The sequence below is a fragment of the Silurus meridionalis genome, chromosome 25 (assembly GCF_014805685.1).
Source record: "Silurus meridionalis isolate SWU-2019-XX chromosome 25, ASM1480568v1, whole genome shotgun sequence".
NCBI classification, from domain to species: domain Eukaryota; kingdom Metazoa; phylum Chordata; class Actinopteri; order Siluriformes; family Siluridae; genus Silurus; species Silurus meridionalis.
The window spans coordinates 14,226,672-14,246,959 of record NC_060908.1 but is presented as its reverse complement, the minus strand read 5'-3'; the positions used below and the strand labels follow the sequence as shown (position 1 = coordinate 14,246,959).

At 39.7% G+C, this 20,288-nt stretch overlaps 1 protein-coding gene across 2 annotated transcripts in view; it reads right to left on the bottom strand.

Annotated features, from left to right (window-relative positions):
* Nucleotides 1-3,082: 3,082 nt before the first annotated feature.
* Nucleotides 3,083-20,288, bottom strand: part of drd2b (dopamine receptor D2b) — a 43,062-nt gene continuing 25,856 nt past the window's right edge. The window contains exons 2-8 of one of the 2 annotated variants that reach the window (XM_046839801.1): nucleotides 17,678-17,984; nucleotides 11,676-11,785; nucleotides 11,027-11,197; nucleotides 9,877-10,076; nucleotides 8,631-8,717; nucleotides 7,987-8,326; nucleotides 3,083-6,778 (exon numbers count right to left, since the gene is read on the bottom strand). In XM_046839801.1, coding sequence (XP_046695757.1) covers nucleotides 6,499-6,778; nucleotides 7,987-8,326; nucleotides 8,631-8,717; nucleotides 9,877-10,076; nucleotides 11,027-11,197; nucleotides 11,676-11,785; nucleotides 17,678-17,956 — 1,467 coding nt within the window. In that variant the 5' untranslated portion in view covers nucleotides 17,957-17,984 and the 3' untranslated portion in view covers nucleotides 3,083-6,498. The remainder of the gene's footprint in view (nucleotides 6,779-7,986; nucleotides 8,327-8,630; nucleotides 8,718-9,876; nucleotides 10,077-11,026; nucleotides 11,198-11,675; nucleotides 11,786-17,677; nucleotides 17,985-20,288) is intronic. The other variant, XM_046839802.1, reaches the window with a different exon arrangement.

Here is a 20,288-nt window from a genome sequence, read left to right as displayed (position 1 = left end):
AATTGGAACTGCACCCCCAGATATTCTCATCTCCCCTAAATCAGCACCTGACTGGTGGAGAGTTCCGGAGGAGTGAGTGGATTTATAAACAGCAAATGGAGACTAAATATGTGCATTCGAATCTGATGGTCAGGTTCGAATCTGATGGTCAGGTGTCCGCAAACTTTTGTCCATATATTTTACAGTAATCCCACCGCTTTAATCGCGTCCCCGGTTTATTGTGTTTGCCACGTAACTCATTAGTTTAGCTGATTTTCCACCATAGACCAAAAAACCTCTAGGGAATTGTTTTTATGAGTTTTATGTTGAAATAATGAAATGTATTAATATAAATATTAATTATAAAATTAAAGTAAAATGTTTATACAGTACAGTACTGTATACATTAAATAGCATTTTTGGGGTGGCGTCTGTTTATCAGTAAACGGGGGATTACCGTATATCAAAAAACGTCCTTAAAAAAAATTATTACAAAATTAAAAAAAAAAGATCAATGCAGAAAACTTTCTTTGAAATCCAGCATTTTCCCTTTATCATGTTAGACTTGAGCTTTCCAGGTGCTTTGGTTTGATATATAGCTTAGAGTGTGAAGCATGTAAAACTATCAGTAATGACCTTTCCTTTCTGTTGCACCATTACTCTCCCCTGCAGCTCTATCTCCTGAGGCAAAAAAACAAAAAAAAAAAGCCTTTTTTTAAAAGAAGAACAGACGCAGAGAGATATGGAACTCCACAGAGGGCGACGATGCAGAAAAAAGATAGTGATCTGGTCCTGAAAAACCATTAGGAAACGATCCGCGAAAAAAAATAAATCAAATAAAACACGTTACCAACTGCTCGGTTTGTTTGAACAGATATTCGCAGGGTGACTTTAGGATTAGATCACGCCGTCTCTCAGGAGCACCGCTGCAGAATTCAGAACGAGGCACTTCGTTAAGCTGGAGGTTCTGAAAAAAAAACAACAACGAGTCGTTGTCCTGGTCAATGGTGCGTGGAGGAGCTCGGATAATATACTGGTATGCGAAGCAGAAAGTCATTATAACGCTAACATCGTGGAATTGCACTTCCTGGGCCGATTTATACTTAAATACCAGCAATTCGCCAACTGTTACTTGTTGTCGGTTGAAAGCGCAAATGGTGGAAAAACTCACGGACTCTGAAAAAATCCCTACACGTTTCTACGCTTTTGAGCTACTCTAGAAATGAATGAGACCTGTTGAAGACACAAAACAGTAGAAACCATCACAGAAAGAAGATTTGTTGTAGTTTCTTATTTTGTCCACCAGGGCTCATTTAAATTTCAAGCACTTTTCAAAAAGTCCAACCTATTAATACCAGTACAATTCCCAATACACCTTCACTAGGGATTTTATTGTTATGTTATTTTGTACTGTCTTCTAGCGGCTGTTATGAAAAAAATGAATCAGAGAGCGACCAGATTATATATTTGATAACAACTATAGAGAAAGTGTAGCCCTTTCTACCATTCCACCGTCCTCGAGTGTACACTCTGAGAAGTTCGGTGATTGCACAGGAAATGAGCATCAACCCGTCTATTGCGTCGGCAGCCTCCGCATGACTCACCACGAGACCGTCGCCCGTTTGGGAGTTTTATTGCGGCCGAGTGGGAGGCGTTGCCGTGGAACTACAGACGAAAATGCCATCCGTGTTCCTGACCTCACACCATTGATATGAGGGCGTGCATAAACAACGTTTATTGGCTCTGTGCTTTTAATTTTCAGCTGCTCTTAAGAAAAAAGGGCTGAAAAACAAAACAAATTGCATGATATGATTATTATCACGATCCTCACTAACTCTAATCAGAAGCTGAAACTTGTCAATAACACCGCTCTGAAAAAAAAAATAAAAGTTTGTAATGGGTGGGAATTGTCAGTGGACAATTTTATTTCAAGGCCCACTCTGTAATTTAAACATCTTGATCAGTCAGAATGAAAGGCCATATGCGCTCGGGTGCAGCGCACTGTAATTATTAGCAGTCTCTGTAATTTCTCTCAGCCGTGCTTATAATAAGTATTCCCTCATGCTCGCCGAAGGCTCATCTGCATTCAAGACTTTTTCCTTCCTTTGTTCCAGACTTTACAATCCACGCAACAGACTCTTCCGCAATTCACACGTTTTCCTCTAGGACATCGTTAAAGATTGTAAAACCAAAAATAATCGGGAGCATCACGTGCATTCGGGAAATATATAATAGGAAAATATGAAGTAATATATTACAGTGCTGTTGAATCCTTCTTACTGATTGGTTCATAGTGTAACAGCAGCTCTTTTATATGTATTGAATCCATTGTACTCACTTATACAGTGGCTTGTATAATAAAAATAATAAAAAAATTGTTAAAAGGAGTCTTCAGGACAAAGGGACATTTCAAGCTATTGTCTCTCAGATCCTGATAGCAGGTATTTGTTTATTGGACAGTCCACATTCCAACATTTATTGTAAATATAAAAGGATAAAAAGTGTCATTAAAAACCAATAAATAAAAAAACCTGCTGTGCGGTTATAATAACCTCCACTCTTCTGGGAAGGTGTTCCACTAGATTTTTGGGTGTAGCTGTAAAGATCAGTGGTCATTCAGAGCACAAGAGCATTAGTAAGGTCGGGTACTGATGTGGGACAGGAAGATCATGGATGCAGCCGGCGTTCCAATTCATCCCAAATGTGTTCAAAGGGATTGAACAAATATACAATTATAAGGAACAAACGTATACATTCTTTATTACCGCTCTATCTCTATAAAGCTGCTTTGTTAAACTCATTATACAAATCAAAATAAATTGAACTGAATGAAGTTAAAACCTTTAAAACCATGTAATCGTGTAGCCCCCTTTATGCATTGTTCTAATTAAAGGAAATTGTGATGTTACATAATACAAAGAAATCTTTATACAATTATGTGCTTCAAACAATGTGATGGTGAGGGGGTGCACAAACTTTTGACCACAGAGTGTATGATCAGTGTATAGCAAGTAAAAAACCAAATCACACAATTAAATATGACTTAAATGGATGTAATTCATGATGTGATTTATTCATCTGTAATAATACAATTTACATCGGTTACAAAAATAATCACGTACCGTCGACTTGAAACGAATCGATGCAAAAGTGATCCCTTCGAAAGGCAAAACGTCCATGGCCGTGTAGTACACGTAGTTTAATATGCACGTAGTATGCACGTGTATATACGATAATCAACACAGACAAGACCACGTGAACAAAAAAACTGATTTACATACAGTATATACACATACACACACTTTTCTGAAATAAAAAGAAAAAAATCTCTTTTGTCTTTACATATACATTCCTTTTGATAATAATTATAATAAAAACATATACTGCAAAAGAAAAGCATGAAATGAGTTGAAGGTAGTCACAAGTCGTCATGCAGACGTATAGTAATCAATAAATAAGAACAAATCAATAAATCTCGCTGTTTTTGTCTCCAAAATCAGCTTTTTTTTTATCATGTACAAACGAAAATATTAAATATAAAAATAAACACAAGCAAAATAAATGAATGAAAAAAATATAATAAATATTAAATCATAGATACATAAATCAAACCGTTACTGTAGGCACGCTTGCAGCTCTCATTCAAATATATTTTTGCTGCCACTCATGATAAAACCTCTGATGCTCTTTTTTATTTTTTTATTCATTTATTTTTTGCCATTTTTTCGAGAATCTTTCAGCAGCATGAGATGATCGTTTCTGTTTTATTGTCATTATCATTTCCTTTCAGTCTCCAAAACCCGAGAAATGTCCGGTTGTAGCGTGAGCAAAAGAATTGTGCAAGAATCCTTTGCTAGCTCCGTTCCCGTGATGCGAGTGAACACTTTTGCATCCATCGTGGACAGAAACATGTCGAGCCTGTACTTTCTCATCCAGACTTTCAAACCGTCATGGAAAAAATAAATAAATAAATATTGCACACATGAGCATGGAGCTTTTTTTTTTTAGCAGACACATGATGGATTATCCCACATAATACACGTCGGGATGTCTATTATTTTTTTGGTTGTTGTATACAGGAGACAAAAATAAAAACAGATCCAAACTTAACAATGCGTAAATAACTTTGTATTGTAGAGCTGAAATACAGTAGGTATAGGTTGTGAAGAATCAGTGTGACATGCATAATCATTTTTGTCATGGGCTTCGTTTTAATTGCACTATATACAGTTACAGTGTCCTTGTGATGCCGTTGGTTCATGGAAAACAATATAGTGTGTGTGTGTGTGTGTGTGTGTGTGTGTGTGTGTGTGTGTGGAAGGCCTTTTATTGGCTTTTTGTAGCCATGTATTTGTCTGCAAAGTCCATTTAACATACAAAAGAAATCCAATTTGTATTCCCATAATAAACAAATACATATGCAAATCAATAACACAAACCTAAACAAAACAGACATCAGCAATGATAAAGGAGAAATCCCTCGGCGATAATACTGGTTCCTGTGAAAGGCTTGAAGCATACAAAAAAAACAACCCTTTTATATATTTATAACCGTTTATACGGCATCAGCGCATTTCTGGGCCTGAAGTGATACGAGAGTTTTTATTTTCTAGAACATTGTGCAAACCTCATATCATTCATGATTCCTTAATTAATCTGTTTTTGATCCTCACAAATCCGCTTTGCTTTTCGAATAAAAATGATTATTTTTTTTCGTTCTGCCCACACTATTGATTTATCTGCCCGGGCGTGTTTGTGCCACGGTTTGGACATGACGCACCTAGAAAAATCTCCTCTAACGACAATTAGACAAAGCGTTTTACGGGCTCGAGCTACTGTGGACAAATTAAACAAGATCAAAGAGTCTCATTTTCTTCACCTTAGATAAATCTTTGCACATCTTGTTTATTGCTTTGCTTTAGGATTATATGCTTTGATAAAATGCCTCATTCCGTAGTACAACAAGAAAAACGTGCAAATGCAGTTCACACCCTATATTGCAAAAAGTTTGCAGACACCTGGCATCTGCTTTTTGAGAAAGGTGAGAAGGTAAAGAGGCCTGGGATGCAGTCGGTGTTCAAATTCATCCTAAAGGTGTTCAGTAGGGATGAGATCAGAGCTCTATAGCAGGCCACTCAAGAGCTTCCTCTCCAAAGCATGTAAAGCAGATCTTTAGAGAGCTCACTTTGTGCACAGGGGCATCGCCATGCTGGAGCAGGTTTGCGTTTCCAAGCGAACGCAAAATTATGTTATACCGCATCCAAATACGTCCTGTACAATAGTGTTTCCTCCAACAGTTTGGAGAAGAACCACATACGGCAGGAAAGGTCAGGTGTCCCAATACTTTTGTCCATATAGTGTATGTGCACCAGGGCCAAGATCAAAAGCTGAATGATCAACTTATTTTTTAATGTTATTGTACATGTTAGATTTACAAATAATAATAATAATAATAATAATAATAATAATAAATTTAGCCTGAAAACATTTCTTTCAAAAGGTTACCACTTACTGAAAAACCCTATAAACACACACACACGCATCCCAGTCTCTACCCCAGCTGGATAGACTACAATCTCAGAGTCCTGTTAAAGCTAAACATAATGGATTGAGTGTATTAGATTTTTTTTCTGAACTTCTCTGAAGGTCTACTGAGAAATAATCCTCACTGCTCTGCACTGCTGCCTGGTTCTTCGAATGCATTTTGTTCCCAACACATTCTGCCATTAGGTTATCAGGGTATCATTGTTTCGTTATTCAGCATTAAATACTTTGTTGGGTGCTGGAGGTCGTTCTATAGGGGTTGATTTATTTGTCTGCCCATAAAAATAAAGCATTCAAATAAAAAAAAAATGTTACCCATGGAGCACAGGAGACTCCAAATTCAAAACCAGAACAATTGTTCATACAGAAGATATCATCTCTATGGAATGTAATAAAGTAAAAAAAAAAAAAAAAGAAAGAAATTGTATGGGTCTTCGAAACAGTTTCTTCATGTAGTTGCGTCTCCTGCGTTTCTGGTTATTTTGACACACTCACAACGGTGACATTTTACAGTCTGTGTTTTCTAGAGCTTCATGAATGTGAAAGCCAATAGGAATGCTCAAAGCCCATTAAAAGCCTTTTCTGGAGAAATGACGTTTCATTGTACTTCCACAAGTGAAGAAGAACAAAAAGAAGAGGTTGAAAGATGAATGAAGATCACGAAAAAAGGAATTAAAGAGGGCTCTAGCCATGGGTGCTGGACCCCTACTGCAGTTCTTCTGTTCCATACTGCGTAATTCTTCACACACACACACACACACACACACACACACACACACACACACACACACACACACACACACACACACACACTGTCTCTCTCTCACGCTCTCTCCCCTGCTCTTTTAGCCAGAGGCTCCTTTCAGAGGCTTTTAAAAACTACAAAGCTTCGAACCTCCAAATAAAAACCTCCGGATTTACATTCATTTGAGTCAAGCTGAAAAGCCCTGGTGTCTGTGATATTTATTCTGTCCTTTAAAAAAAAAAAAAAAAAAAGTCTTCCACCTCAGACAGAGGAGAAAACGATGGCACTAACCTTACGCTCACGCAAAGGGCGCTTAGCAATGCAGGATCTTCATGAAAGCCTTGCGGAACTCCACGTTGAAAGTGGTGTATATGATGGGGTTCACGGCGCTGTTCACGTATCCGAGCCACGTGAAGGCGTTGTACATTTCCAGAGGCACGTAGCAGCTCACACAGTGGGTCTTTAGGATGTGAGTGATGAAGAAGGGCAGCCAGCAGATGATGAAAACTCCTGAAGGAGAAGGACGCCGGCATGTAATTGAAATGCACGGTATGAACAAAAGTATTGGGACACCTGACTTTCCCAGCCATGTGTGCTCCTTTCCCAAGCTGTTATCATAAAGCTGAAGGCACACAACTGTATACAGGCTTTTGTCTGAATGAGCACAAATGTCCACAAGCACACTCCAAAATCTAGTGGAACATCTGCCCAGAAGAGTGGAGGGAATTATAGCAAATTAGGACTAAATGTAGAATGCGATGCTCAAAGAGCACATGCCATACTTATGACCAGGTGTCAAAACTTGTGTCAATATAGTGAACTTGCAGGACAAACTGTCATGCATTTGTACCTACAGGAAACATGTTTACAGGTTTTTTTCTAACAAATAAAAAAGACACGAATCTTACTGTCTAAAAAGACAATATATACACTCAGCAAGTATATCAATACCAGCACCCACATGGTAGCACATTCCTGCAATTATCCAATCAGCCAATCGTGTGACAGCAGTACAGTGCTTATAATCATACACAGAATAAGAGTCTCTAGAGTTTACACTGGGTTTTTTAAGACCTTCCTCTCCAAACCATGTAAAGCAGATCTTCATGGAGCTGGCTTTGTGCATGGGGGCATTTCCAGGCTTGAACCGGTCAAGTTCAAGTCAATGCAAAATTTGATTATAGCGCATCTAAAGAACAGCTTTGTGGTAACAGTTTGGAGAAGAACCACATATGGCAGGAAAGGTCATGTATACCATACTTTTGTCCATATAGTGTACCTACATAATGAATAATTAATACATATAGCGCTCTCTGTGCAGCGTGCAGTCTCACGTGTGAAAAAAAACAGCACGTGGCATTAGTGATTAGTGGAACGACAGCCGACCTTTTCAGCCGCTTCAGCAACAGACATTTAGTTTCAGAAAACGTCCATCGGTGCCAAATAATCGGCAAAACCGATGAATCGGTCGACCTCCAATAGGGTTTCAGCAACCAGGTTGAGGAGAAAGACAGCTCAGAATGGACAAAATTTGCACAAAAATCCACTCTTGTTAGCCAAAAAAAAGAGAAATGAGGCTATGGTGGACAAAAAGTCCAGTTTCGTTTGAGATAACTCATGGGCAGACTGGTTTAGACAATTTAGACTACATCTGACGTCGCTTATGCCATGCTGGATTTGGTTATGCCGTGCAGTTGATAAGGTTTAAACCGACTCACCTAGAACAATGGCGAGCATCTGGGTGGCCTTCTTCTCCTTGTGCTGTGACATCTTTCTCTTGCTCATGGGCTTGGTGACGTTGGTGCGTGTCTTGCCGTTGGACAGGGTCTGTGTTTCGAAAGCTTTGGCTCCCGCCGGCATCTGCGTGTCTTTGGCATGGCCGTTCTTCTCGTCGCTTCCAGGCTGCCACTCGTCTTGCAAAGGAGGAGCGCGACTCTGACTGGCCATCGTGGAGCCTGCTGCAGCGGGTGCCAGCTTCAGCTTTTCCGGCGGACTGTGGCTGGCCATTAGGCCCACCTCCACATTGCTGTCCTGCTGCATCACCTCCTTTATCACCAGCTGTGAAAGGATGTCACAGAGCTTACTTACACATACATGGCTCAAATCAAGTGTGAAGAGCCATTTTTGTGACACCAAGCGCCCCGTTTTATCATTCCAGCTAACAAAAGCATTGAAATATATATTCACAAGCTTCACAGCTTCAGGCCTGCTCATTCAGGTGAGTTCAGATCGTGATGGAAATTCACAGGCAGTTCTCAAGTCAGTTTTTGATTGGATGTAGCAATTCTGTAAGCCGGGCTATTATGTTTATAAATTTATGCGCATACACATGCAAGAAAAAAACAACTCCCATCTCACATACTGTTTTCTTGCTTTTGGCAGGCATGCTCCCGTTGGTCTTTACAATGACTGTGCAGAGTTTTACATCCTCCGGGTGAGTGCACTTTTCCTGAAGTAGGGACAAGAAAGACGGATTTAGGGTGGCGCGGAAATATCTATTTTCTTACATCTGCTTACAATTGTTTTCATAGAGTTTTGGTGCGTACTGTAACAACGATTACTGTACTATAAAAAAAACATAGCAAAGAAACTGGATTACGTGTAGAAATATGGCTCAATACATCTCAAGGATCTGCAAAAGTAATAATAAATCATAGACTTTTTTTTATGATTATTTTTTAAATAATAAAAATAATACTAAAAAATCTGAATTAGTCAAGTGTGTCATGGTGGGTGAGCCTTAAAAAAAAATATATATAATAATAATAATAATAATATGACTAAACTTTCATTTATGTGGACTGGTGGATCTTAAATCAGACTTTGAGGGAAAAAAACAACAAATTACTGTAGGTGGTTGAAAGGCTCAAGATAGTTGTGCAAATGACCTTCTGTCCCCCGCACTAATTCTTTTATGCGCATTTTCCCAAATTTAAATAATCACCTTAATCGCTATTCTAAACATAAAGACAATTATGCTGTTGGAAATTGCTCATAAGTGTTTATATAGCAGGATTTTCCCGGCCTTAATGGCTTTATTTTGTTAACGCTGTTCACCTGGTAATGCATCTCCCGTGTGCTTTATGAAATAATGACACACAGGGGAAAGGCTAAAACGCATGACGAAAAAAAACTAAAAATACACTAATTTTGTTTTGTCACTGATGCTGCCAGCTGACCATCTATCCATTATCCACAATTAAGTACATCACTAAGAACATTATCAAAGACATTGAGCTTTAAAAGGGCCTTTTGCAGCTCCAGCAGGAACTCGCTGAACCGAATCAGTGCTCATGAATCTACTTTCCCCGAAAAAAAAGCTCTCGGGCTGTGTGCGAGCTCCGAACCTCATTTCAGACGCTCGCTTTCACACTTCACTTCTCTACATTCTATAAGCGCACACTATGAACTTGTGATAAATGGCCCTAATCATCCTTTTAATGAACGATTGCGCGATTGTGAAACAGCGACTGCTACTGAAATCCCTTTGGAAAATAGTCCTAGGCGTTAGACGCAGCTGTTCAAATAATTAATTTGAGCAGATGCTGTGGGGGAAAAAAGAGAGGAAAAAAAAAAAAGCTGTGGATGTTTGGAGAAGCGTGCTTCACCTTGAGAGGAAGCTGAGGCTCTGCTTCCGTCCTCTGGCAGCTGCGCTTGGTGTTCACTCGTTTCCGACGCTTGCGCAGAACCACGTAGATCTGCACGTAGACCAGAAGGGTGATGATAAAGGGCACGTAGAAAGACATGATGGACGAGTAGACCACAAAGGCCGGGTTGGCGATCTCGCATACGGCGTCGTCGCGTGTCGCTGAGGAAACACATCGGATCGTCACCTTGTACTGGAGGCCGTGAAAAATGTCCTAATAGTTTTGCGTGTCACTGTGCGCTAATTTCTAATTAATACCTCGTTATTTCGAGATCGTCTTTTATTGTCTTCGTAGGAAATAAGCACTGTACTAGTCCTTTAGTCACATACAGCCACGGATCTTTTCTCCAATCGCCTGCAATTCTTTGGATGTTACTTTTTACTGTCATTCCTACACTGAAATTCACGATCAAATTTCCGCGATTCACACTTTTTCAGAAAGCAATATCGGAACAATGAGCCGAGAGCAGTAACCAAACTACTGCATGAGCACCACTGCATTTTGGGTTCACGTCTCATGCTCACAGATCCTAATGTAACTACAAAACTACTGCAGACACATAACATATGAAACGCTTGGTTGTTTGACAGTCTGCTGTTGCACAAATTATCTTACAAGTTAAATAAAATCAATTTGGCTACTGATATTGGCCAAATTCGTAGACACGTGTTGCTCCCCCTACTGACCGTCAAGTGCAGGATACAAAATGGTGTCGAACTTTGCACGTGCGAGCACCACTCGTTTTCTTCAAAATGTAAGTGCTAAGTATCGCGTTATTTTTTTGTTTTGATTTTTAACGGCAATCCCACGCATAACCCTTGTTGAGACTGATTATAAACTGTAGTAATGACGCTGAGGCTGAGGAACTGTCATGGTAGGAATTCCTACGCCTTACTGACTGCTGAAATTTTAGCACGTTTGGGTATTTCCCAGTGTTTCCCAGTGTTTCCCAGTGTTTCCACTAATAAAAAGCTTATCTCTCGACTGATGATCGGTACATTTTTGGCTGCTAACACTCACAAACGTCTAACTCCAGATCAATTATAACGTCTCAGAACTTCTGTATACGTGTGTGTAAATCCACTCGACCATGTTCAGGTGCTGGCTTTACCTGCTTTCACGTGTAGAAAGGAAGAAACCATCACCTGTGTTGTTCAGCCCGAACAGCAGGGGGCAGGAGATGGCAAAGGACAAAACCCAAACCACAGAGATCATAACGGTGACGCGGCGCTTCGAGCTGTACCGAGTGTTGTACAACAGTGGCATGGCAACGGCCGTGTACCTGCGGGAGTGGTCCGGCCGGGTGGGAGGGAGAAACGGAAAACAAGAGAGAGGGTGAAAACAAAAGAGGGTGTCAGGAAGACAGGGGGACATAAACAAAAATAATGGAGACGTGCTATGACAGCGGTGACGGAATAGCCGCTTTTCAATTTTGACGTGTTTTTTTTTTTTGGGAGCGTGGTTATAATCCTCAGTTACCTCTGTGCTACAGACAACTCGAATCCATAAAGTAAATTCGGTCGCCTGTTGCTTTAATGTCTTGTCTAAGCAGCCATCAGAAACTGAGGTGTGATTTTTATGTATCTCTCTTATACATCATGTTCATCATAAACACACACACACACACACACACACACACACACACACACACACACACACACACCCTTTCTAGCAAACAAAAATACGAGTTGATCTGTAATCTACACATCATTTACAGTGACCATTTCTCAGGACTGATGGCAATTTCATGGGAGGCCTACCTGTCAATACTAATTGCGCACAGATTAAGAATGCTGGCGGTGCACATCATGACGTCCAGAGTGACAAAAATGTCACAGTGAATTTTACTGAAGCGCCACTCGCCCACCACCTGCAACACACACACACACATTGAACTAAATCACAGGAAAGGAAGAGGATAAAAACACCAGTTAAAACATTTGCTATGATTAAGAATCATTACGTATAAGATTACATTTCTTGCCATCAGAAGCTGCAATAACCCTGACTCCTGTCCTGTAAGAGGCAGAAGAGGATATTCCCTGGGCTCGGGAGACCGATTCAGTACTGTGTCCTGTCAAACACAAAAGGCTTCTGCACCTTAGGGGTTAAGGGACCCGTTTTATTACCTGCGTGTGCACCGATTTTGCACCGAGGTATTACTCAGACTACACAAACGCTTTCAAACCTCCTTGTGGCCATGCTTCGAGCACTCAACTCAACACTTAAGTGCATTGGGTAACACTGGCAATCCACCAGATGGATGGATAGCAGCATGTGAATTAGAAGGTGAGGGGTATTTTAGAGAAGCCTGCTGGACTGTTGTGGTGGGGGGGGACGGGGTAGTGGGTGGAGGTGTAGGCTGTCATGTTTACATCTGTGCTTTGTGCTCAGCCTCAGCGGCTTTTTGACCTCCCGGTTATTCCTCAAACCTGCTATCTTTCTGTTCGCCCATTAGTGCCTCATAAATGATTATCCCCATGCTTGTTTCATTTTATGAGAGCTCCCATTAGGAACTCTCTGATACTGAGTGAGCAGTTCAGTATGAATTAATCAGGGATGTCATGGAACAATTTATCTTTCTGACAAGGATACGTTACTAAAAAGTGCATTAGCAGGATATGCTGGGTCCAGTGGACTTTCTTTACTTTAAAGAAAAAACTAAAATATTGTTCAGATAAAAACGAATCACAAGTCTTCAAGAACAAAAAGTACTGGATAAGAGTCTGAAATTTTCATTCAGCAAGTGTTGGGTTCAAATCCCACCCCGTGTTCTCTCTGTGCTCTGGGGGTTTCCACTGTGTTCACCAGTTAGAAAATAGTAGTTGTATTAGGGGGAATGATATTGTAGGAGGATGCTGTGGTTTCTATGATTAGTTTTTCAAGATGTATACTAGTGTTGCTCCCTCGCAGTATTGGGTCTCATATCGAAGCTCTGATATCTCTTGCATGTTTTGTCCTGTTGTGTTCATAGTGGATTTAGTTTGGTGTTTCTGGTCTCTGGCCACCCCCCGAAAAATCATTTCAGGAGGCGAATTGGTTACTCTCAATTCCCTGTACGTGAGGATGCAGTATGCGAGTCTGTGTGTGTTTTTGATGTCCTGTTATGCGCAGGTGTAAATGGTATACGCCTGCTCCAGATCCTTGTGGAAATATTTCCATTTCGACACGGAGACTATCACTCCTTTAGAAAAGCTTCCGGTTTTCTTCTTGTATTTTCCCATTGATCTCTACAGGAGCAGATATTAACAGGAAATCGGGATGTCATTATCATTTGACCAGAGTACTTTCAATTGTATTTCATTTACAGATTTGATTTGTGCTCATTTTACAGGGTTCCATACTTTTCCAGGCTCAAATATGCAAATGTTTTATAAAAACTTCCAAGAACATATAAAACACCATACCATGTTTGATGTGCAGCATTTTTTTTAAAACTGCGAATATTTTGAAATATCATCCAGACCTGGAAATCACTCAAATCAAATTTCATTCTTTTTTATACTTTTTCGAAATACGTAAGAACCCTGATTTTATACATCAAATGACATTTCTGCATTAAAACCGAGAATCTAAGTGGTAAAATGGTCTGACAGGCGCCGAAATCTGTCAACCATTATTTCAAAGACATCTTTAGACACTGATTGGCCAGCAATCTTGTGACTGCTGAGGAGATAATGGACGATCCGTCAGCACATTTATACCACTGTGAAGTTCTTGATTTTGATCAGTCACCAGGTGTTGATTATTTCTATAACAGCAAATCTGACAGTAGTTCCAGCTACAAATGACTGGTTTAAATAAATGTCCTCATTCTAGTATTTCTATATGAACTACTCACACAGTAATGGACTAGATGATCCTTTACACGCTAATAATGCTAACGTTAAACAGTGAACGAATGGAACAAAGGTATATTTCACACAATGTCAAACCTAGCTACTCGAAGGACAGCTACCGAATCATTGGCTTTTTATTTCCACTGGCCACTGGCTGTAGAACAAAAAGCGCCAGTCGTCTCTTATTTCCACAAGCAACAGATGTGTGGACTTGAGCTAACAAATGAGGCAAGAGTAAAAGAGGACACGGTAGACATGCTGCTAACCTGCAGGTCAAGATACGCTTCAGAAAGTTTTTTTAATTTTCTGGTTGGTGGCTGCATAGTACAGTTAAAAATTAGCTGCCGAGGCCATTGTTATTATTATTAACTCAGGGATTGCGTGATCTGACCCACAACTCAAAAGAGAGAGGAGAGAAAGAGAGAAAGAAAGAGAGAAAGGGGGTAGAAAAAAAAGATGGTGGCAAAATCAGAGGCAGATGCTGCCTGTCTCCTGGATTTCCTTTAGCCGTGGACTTATTCTGTCACAGTGCTGTAGAGGTATTTGGATTTGGATTCTTGGTTCTGGCACGTGTGCATAATCTCACATAAGGCACTACATGGTATGGCTTAATATTATCCGTCACAATTTTGCATCCCTTTACACTCCGAGGCGTGTTCTTGGTTCCAGCGATTCTACGCTATTGGTTGTTCCTCTTACCCATCAATGCTCTAAGGGTGACCGGGTTTGCTTCTGTGTCTAAATAATATTATAAAATAAATATTGTTCTAACCAGTTCAGCGACAGTTGAGCGGTTTAGACAAGACCATCAGTATTAATGTGACTTGATGTTGATTGTTGAATGTTGATTTGAAAGGAACCCAAAATCAGAATTCAAACGCCTTTCAGTTCCACAACATAACATATTTTGTCTGGATTTGATTGGCTTGCAGGAATCCGAAAGCAAACAGGGACTCAGGTTTGTATATCACTGCAGGAATAATTTGCCATTGTGATTGTGACCAATAGCATTTGGCATCAGTCTTTGGCAGACAAAATAAACCAGTTTCACTGAACGATCTTATCTAGACAAAAGAGATTCTTTGAAATATTACTACACTAAACACTTAAACAACATTTAAACAGCTTCCTTTCAGGACCACTTTAACATGAGGAACAGAACCCATCTGTACATTCGTCCATAATTTCAGTTGACTCTGTTAGTTGACGAACGGCACGTTTATTGGAATGTTGTTTCCCCAACTTTCTTTACCTGTTATATCAGGTGTAAATCATCCATTACAACATTAACTACGCATTCACTCTCAGACTGCACGCAAATTACTGCTGCTGAGTTGTGAGGCTTGTGAGAAACGACTGTACCTACAGTATTGTTGATATAATAAATATGTAATAAATATACTGTTGGTAAATAAAGTCTGTCTACTGTATTACTACTACTACTGCTAATAATAATAATAATAATAATACCAATAAATACTTACAAATAAAATAATATATCATTATACATGTTAATACTACCACTACTGCTATTACTACTAATAATACATTTTAATTAATAAAATAATAATAATAATAATAATAATAATAATAATAATAATAATAAGCTGTATCAGTACTATAAGTATTTCCAGGCTTGTTGCCAGTACCAGAAGAAAATCGAGATCTTTTTTTTAAATTATCATTTAAACACATTATGTTTGCATCATAAATTGTTGCCTTGGCTGTATGTTTTTTAAGCATACGCTGCCAAAGAATGTTGGTATGACAAGTCAACTGTTATATCATCCAGACCGGTCTGTCACCCAGAATTCCCTGTGTGACAGGGTAATGAATATTTGAATACACATCCTGGCGTGTGTCGTCTACTCTGGCTGGATTATATGAATAAATGGGTTATTTTTATAAATCAGTTTCATTTACTTTTGAAAATCCAAATCGTTAGGAAAGTACAGTTAATCTGTGCCTGCATTGTGTTATTAAAACAGTATGTGATTCATTCGAGTGAGCGTGCACATGCCATCACGATCCCTCAGGGTGTGTGAAACACCGGCGTGAGCGCGTTCATTCCTTTATAGATGAAGTACTCTCCTTTTCTTGTCTCTCTCATCCTTATGATAAATGAGCGAATATAAAGTGACTAACCACCATGATTTCTGTGCAACTTCGACAAATACTTTCAGGGCTGTAAAGGGGCTTTTTCTCTGCATGCTTAACGACAACTTTTACCCTCATAAGAGGTTTTTTTCCGTGCGCTTTCCTCTGCTCTGTGCAATTTGAGGACTCTCAGGAAATGTGGATGTACGGCTGACAACGCCATGCCGGGTTAGTGTGACGTCTGTGGGACTTTATATTCGTGTCAAAAAGCCACCTCGTGAACACTTAGTAGCTCTGTGGCACGAATTATACAACAGAAACACAATCGTAGAATCAAGTGGGACAAACACGATTCTGTACGCTGGAAAACTACGCAAAAATGTTAGATATTTAACGATTTACATTGCATCACTATAAGCATAATTATAAAGAAGGTAAAAAAAAAGCTTATAATCGCACACACTGCGTGACCTTATTCAAGAACCTGTGGAATACACCGTGTGTGTGATTTGCAGTTGAGGTTGTGTGGGTATATGTCGGTTTCTGTGGAGCTTTTGTGGTTATACGATGTTATTGCCTTAAAGACAAATTCCTTAGACTCAATGGTACCATTACCAAAGCTACCGTCTAGCTAGTACAAGCTCCCAAACCCACGTAATTACGCTGAATACTTACTATTATTTTTTACTATGGAAAATATGTCACATGATTCAACATGTGAAGGTTTCCATAGTGACACACAATATCTTCTTCTCTGGTATTGACTGTATTTGTCTCTTTTGTGGCAGCCATTGATTATTTATTCATACAATGATGTTTCTATGGCTTGTCTCAGAGTCTCGTGCATCCGTGTCTTTAAGCCTTCCTTATTAGTCTATAAGCATGGCTTGTAGCTAATTAACCCAGTTTACAGATACACGATATGGACAAAGGTATTGGGACACCTGCCCTTTTCTGCTATGTGTGGTTCTTCTCCAAACAGTTGGAGGAAACACAATTGTACAGGACATCTTTTGATGCGGTATAATAAAAATATTTTTGCGTTCACTTGGAGACCCAAACCTGTTCCACAAAGCCAGCTCCATGAAGATCTGCTTTACATGGTTTGGAGAGGAGGTTTTTAATATATATGAGGAGGTTTTTTAATATATATAATGTTCTGCTATAGAGCTCTGATCCACACCTTTGGTATAAATTGGACCACATCACCTAAATCAGTACCTGAATTTATTAACACCCTTGTGGCTGATTAACACAAATGTTCACAAATTCTAGTGGAACATCTTCCCAGAAAAGTGGATGGAATTAGAAGAGCAAACTTCTGGTAATATAGTGTACTTTTCAACTTGCTGCAACCCTAAATTAGGATTCTTGGATCACAATTAAAAATAATCAAAAAATACTACATCCTAAGACTAGAGACAGAACAGACTGGTGGAGATGTTAAAAAGGGACTGGCCAAAGAGATGAATCTCAATTTTCTTGCTTTAATTCCTTGCTTTTTGTTGATTGGTTAAAAGAAGAAAAAAAAAACTTTTGAAAGCCCTCTGCAGTGACACACAGAAAAAAAAGCTGAAGGCAGCACTTTTTAAAAGCAGTCACTTCCCGTAGGACTACATGTAGAGGGAAAAATGTCAAATGTGAAAGGAGCTGGAGGAGGCATGATTTACCAGCTGTTATGCTGAAGATAAAAAAAAGGAAATGACTTCCTCGACACACGCCACCAAAACGAGGCGAGAGGAGCCGAGTTAATCCTGTACGATTACATAAACGCGCTTCTTGAACCCCTCTGGATTCTAAATTAACATACTGGAAATGCTCCTTACCTCCAGATACACCACCCAGGGCATAACCAAAGTGGCCACCAAGAGATCCGCTACAGCAAGGCTTACGATCAGGTAGTTGGTAGTGGTCTGAAGTGCTTTTTCCCTCGAGACGGCCATGCACACCAGGACGTTGCCGAAGACGATGACGAAGATGAGCAGCGTCAAGAGCATGGCGTAGTAGTTGTACTGGTGCTTGGCTTCGACGTCCGTGCCATTGAACGCCTCGCTCGTGTTGTCGCGGTGGGTCTCGTTGAGGCCATATTCCACCAGGAAATCCATGAGCTGCTACCAGGGAAGATGTCTGAGACTGAGAGAGAGAGGGAATGAGAGAGGAGAGGAAAGTGTAAAATGACCTGCGACCTTGTTACGGATTTGAAAATTTCACAAAAGCGATATAGAAAGGTTTGGTTACAGTCAAAATTGTAATATGCATGTGGTTAATTCTTCTTTCTTGTCTCTGAGTAAGCTGGTACTAGAAAGAGCTCATATTAGAGCCAATCAACCTTCTGATCATCAGCTTTAAGAAAACAACAGCGCTGTGGGACTGAGAAATTCATTTTGTTTTGAAATGAAGTAAACCTCAAGATCTTCCAGTCCAACCCATATCTTCATTGAGTTGGCTTTGTGCACGGGAGCATTGTCACGCTGGAACAAGTTTGGGTCTCCTAGTTCACTTTCTGCTCCTGCATCCAAAGATGTCATATACAATTGTGTGCCTCCAACTTTGTGTAACAGTCTGGAGAAGAACCACATATGGATGGAAAAGTCAGATGTCTCTATACTGTAGTCATTGTAGGTTTATTAAGTTTAAAACCATTTCATTATGATTAGAAATTAAAGACTTAATTACAAATGGACATCAAGAAGGAATAAGCCACTGGAAAATGCTGAGGAGTTTGTGGGGCTGCACAAATTATTAATCTGTCAGACCACAAGAACGATCGATGAATTCAAACGATGGCGTCGAGCGGCGTACTAATCTTCATTTGCGCGAATAATAGCCAAGACGCACGCATTTCGGCAGCACGCCGTGTCCGTTCCTCCTTCAATAAAGCGCATTGAGCGGGAAGCGCATCGATTTCGTCTGCGTGTGAGAGACAGAGGGTTTTTTGTATTGATCAGGAAATTTACACAACACGAATTTTATCTTTCAAATCAGCGTGAGGCAGAGGGCAGAGAGGCTTTCTGAGCATATAAAAAACATAAACATACAGAGTAAATAAATAATAAACAAATGGATAGATAAAAATATATAATAAAAACAAATAAATAATCAGATAAATAAATAAATGGCTGGATAGACAAAATAAATATATAAACAGTAAGCAAACAATAAACAAACAAATACAACCAGATAAAAAAAAAAGCTCAAAGACCTAAAACAAAAAAAAATAAATTTATGCGGATAATTTGTTGAGTGGAATAATTAATGAGAACAGATTTAGCCTTAAGCTGACAATGTGTTTAAAAGAAGCTACTGTAACTGCAGTGCTAAAAAAAAGAGGTCAGAGTTCGTCGCTAGCGAGGCTGCCGATAGTAAAAGCTTTATATCTGAATTTACTCCAATTGGGATTTGGAATGCTGACTGCACCCTAGGCCTCCTCACATCACCTACATAAGTACCTGCCTTTACTAACACCTCTGTGGCTGAAGGAGCACAAATCTCCACAATCTAGTAGAACATCTTCCTAGAACAGTGGCAGTTACACTCAGGTAGTTGGTGGATGATGTTCACCAAGCACACAAATCTTATGGTAAGGTGTCCACACACATTTAAATATATACGAATAATATTTGTAGATGCTATCGTTTAGTTATTTTGAACTGGAACATTTAATTACATCCTGTTACTCACTGTTTATTTCTGCTTTAACACCAACACTGAGACGGACTACTTTTTGCTGTTGAAATTCAATCTGTGTAACCCAATTTTCAAGTCTCATACGTGTGCATTATTTCTATTCACAACACTCCAGTCAGATATTCTCCAGAAAGCTATATGAGGGGGGTTCATCTTTCTTCAGTGTTTAAGTTTGGGAGCTCTGTTAGTTTGTCTTTTGGCTTTTCCTTTCTTTATTTCGAACCTAGACAACAGTGGCTCTCCTCACACTCAAGGTTGCATCAGACAAAATTGCAAAAACAAACATAAAGCCAGAGCACCAGCTACAAAAAAGGCAATAAATGTTAATAAAGTACTAAAACACCGCCAGACGCACACAGTCCACATACCTGCACCAACAACACGCTGTACATCACCTCCTGCGCCACGCGGCCACATAAACCGGAGGGCCAAGCAATCACAGGCGCAGGGGTCGGGATGGCTGCGTACAAACAGAGCGTGACTGGAGAGCAGAGGCAGAACACAGCAACCCCCTGACCTCCAACACCAACACAATGGGAAAAAACACACACATTCAAAAATCTGTCAACCCACTGCAGACTGTGCCGATGTAAAGACTACAGATTAGATCAAAATTACGAGGCTACGCTGTCACGATATCGTTTTGGCAACTAACAAACTAAATATCCAACGAGTGAAACAGCAGAGTAACTGATCCAGCAGAGTAAATGATCCTCACATTATGTCACTAACGCAAGCCTCGTCATGGTT